Genomic DNA, 2,624 nt, shown 5'->3' on the forward strand with positions numbered 1-2,624 from the left:
AATAGGAGTACAAGTTGCAAAACGTTGCAAAACTCTACCAAATTACAAGGGTGCACAAAAGGAAATTTAAGGCGGCACATGGTGTCAGAACAATGCATATTCACATATGATATCTTCTTATAACATATTACAAGCCCTTATTGCAGACTAAGGCCTCCTCTATTGCGATTTTGCTATGTGCCCAAAAAGTCATGTGGTGTGGGTGGTAAACATACCACACCGTCCTAATGGGGTGTACCACCTCGATCCCAGGGGCATGTACGTCTGTATATACAGGGTGTGTACACACACTAGAGTAAAAAAACTGAAGACTTATACGTGCTGGGGCGTGTTGTTTGGTGGGCTGGAAGGTACGGCGAGGATGGCATTGCGTTTGCCACGCTCAGAGATGCTATTCTCGGCGAACTTTTGGCCGGCGATGTGGAGGCCCTTGCTCTTCTCTTCCTCGGTCCATTCGGCACCATAGTACTCCTCCTCGGTGGCATCGGCGCTAGGAGGGAGGAGCATTGAGCCCCACTGTGGGAAGTGAACGAGCGCGACAGGAAGCGTGCACACCATGATCATGATGCCCATATACTGGAGTCCTTTGCCTGTGGTGTACTGGGATGATGTGAAGAAGAGGAATTGTGTGAGGCCGCCACCGACATTACCACCAGCACCGCTCATGCCAGAGATGAGCCCAAGGGAGCGCCTGGAGACGAAGGGGATGACACCATAGACTGCGCCGCATGCAGCCTCGACGCAAATGGAGTAGAGGACCATGCATGTGACGGAGGTGGGGAGACTGGATGCACGACCAAGACAGATGCAGAAGACTCCACCGGCTGTCTGGAGGATCCAAATGTTCCAAAGACGGGCACGCATGCCGAAGTAGCGAGCGCCAAGGTCGGAGAGGTAACCTCCCATTGGTCGTGCGAAGATATTTGCCAAGCCGAAGCTAGCTGTGATGGTACCGGCAGCGCGGAGGTCGAGGTGGAAACTGTCGTAGTAGTACTCGGCGATGACGTTGTTGGTGGTAAGCTCGATGCCCATGCAGTAGCCATAGATGAAGACAAAGATCCATGTACGATAGTTGGTGACAGCGCCCCGGAGAACCTTGGTGAACTTGTCTTTGTTCATGTCACCATTTTTCTGAAGGTTCCTTAGGTTGCCGTCAGGAAGGTCTTGCCCCATGGTGAGCACAAGCAAGCCCATCACCACCAACATCATTCCTGGCACGAAGTAGGCGATGCGCCACGCTGTGAAGGACGTCGCACCACATGCCAAGATGCCGTCGAACACGAGAGGCATGATGAGTTGTGTGGCACCGCCACCCATGTCACCCCAACCCGCCGTCAAGCCGCCGACCGTGCCGATGATCTTGCTATTGAACATGGTGCTGATCCAATACTGACATGACACAAAGGTGGCGAGGGAGACACCGATGAGGAAGCGAATAGTGATATATCCACCAGGACCATCAATGACGGACATACAAAACACTGCTGGCGCGGAGAGCATGACCAAGAAGGCGCAGCCGTACCGCGGGCCAAGGAGGTCGCATATGGCGCCCATGGCCAGCCTAGAGAAGATAGCGCCGGAGACGGATGCGACCCCGGCGTTGCCGATGTCGGCCTTGGTGAGGTTGAGGTTGTCGCGGATGATGGGGATGAGCGGCGCAGCGGCAAAGGTGGAGACGACGCAGGTGAAGAAGGACATCCATCCGAGGTGGAAGGCGCGCATGTGTGGGTTGCCGAAGGAGAAGATCTTGATGGACTTGGCCTTATGCTCAGAGTCCACGTCCACCGGCAGCGAGAAGTTGATGGGCGCCGCAGTGGCGGTAGCCGGGGAGCCGACCTCCGTTTCCATATCCTCTTGTTCTGAGGCTGGGGAGACGGGGAGCTTTGCTTGCTCCTTGGAGCTGAGCTGAACTGTGGACTAGGAGGCAAGGGGTAGCTCTAGGTATCAAGGTTGTAATGCTTGCGTTGCTGCTCGAGAGACTACAAGGAGGTATGTATTTATAGACCAGGAGCAGCTTCGGTTTGGCATATTCGTTGGCATATGCTTTCTGGGTTTCCTTCGTCTCTTTCAATCGTTTCCCTCATTTGCTCAAATTAATGCACACCTTTTGTTATATGTTTGACGTTTTTCTGCTCCTTAATTAATTAGCATATACTCCAGTAAGCAGTTGTTGCAACGATCGTACTAGTACATGCTACTCCCCCCGTCCGAAAATACTTGTCATCGAAATGGATAAAAGAAGATGTATATAGAACTAAAATACGTCTGGAAGCATCCTTTTTATCCATTTTGATGATAAGTATTTCCGGACGGAGGGAGTACTTATATGGAGATAATATATGCAGTGGAGGGCATTAATTGTTGCAAGTACTTACATGACAGTGCAAACAGTTGACACTGAAAGTAAAGGGTTTATTCGATCTGACTGCGAAACTTACAGGTTGAGATATTCCTAAAGCGTACCTGATCCTACTAAGTACAGATCAACAGCTCTTTCCTTTTGCAAAGATGTACTTGTATAGATCAAGAGTTGACTCTAGGTAACTGCAGAGCTAAGTACTGTACATGTTGTGTTACTGCAAACCGTGCAAAGAGTTGACGGTGGAGAAATGTTAATTAGCCAA

The 2,624-nt window shown here is 50.9% G+C and overlaps 1 protein-coding gene across 1 annotated transcript; it reads right to left on the reverse strand.

Annotated features, from left to right (window-relative positions):
- Positions 1–312: 312 nt before the first annotated feature.
- LOC123133281 (high-affinity nitrate transporter 2.1-like) lies at positions 313–1,848 on the reverse strand. The gene has a single exon (XM_044552793.1). The coding sequence runs from the start codon at positions 1,846–1,848 to the stop codon at positions 313–315; it is 1,536 nt and encodes a 511-aa protein (XP_044408728.1).
- Positions 1,849–2,624: the final 776 nt, after the last annotated feature.

The sequence above is a fragment of the Triticum aestivum genome, chromosome 6B (genome assembly GCF_018294505.1).
Source record: "Triticum aestivum cultivar Chinese Spring chromosome 6B, IWGSC CS RefSeq v2.1, whole genome shotgun sequence".
Taxonomy (NCBI): domain Eukaryota; kingdom Viridiplantae; phylum Streptophyta; class Magnoliopsida; order Poales; family Poaceae; genus Triticum; species Triticum aestivum.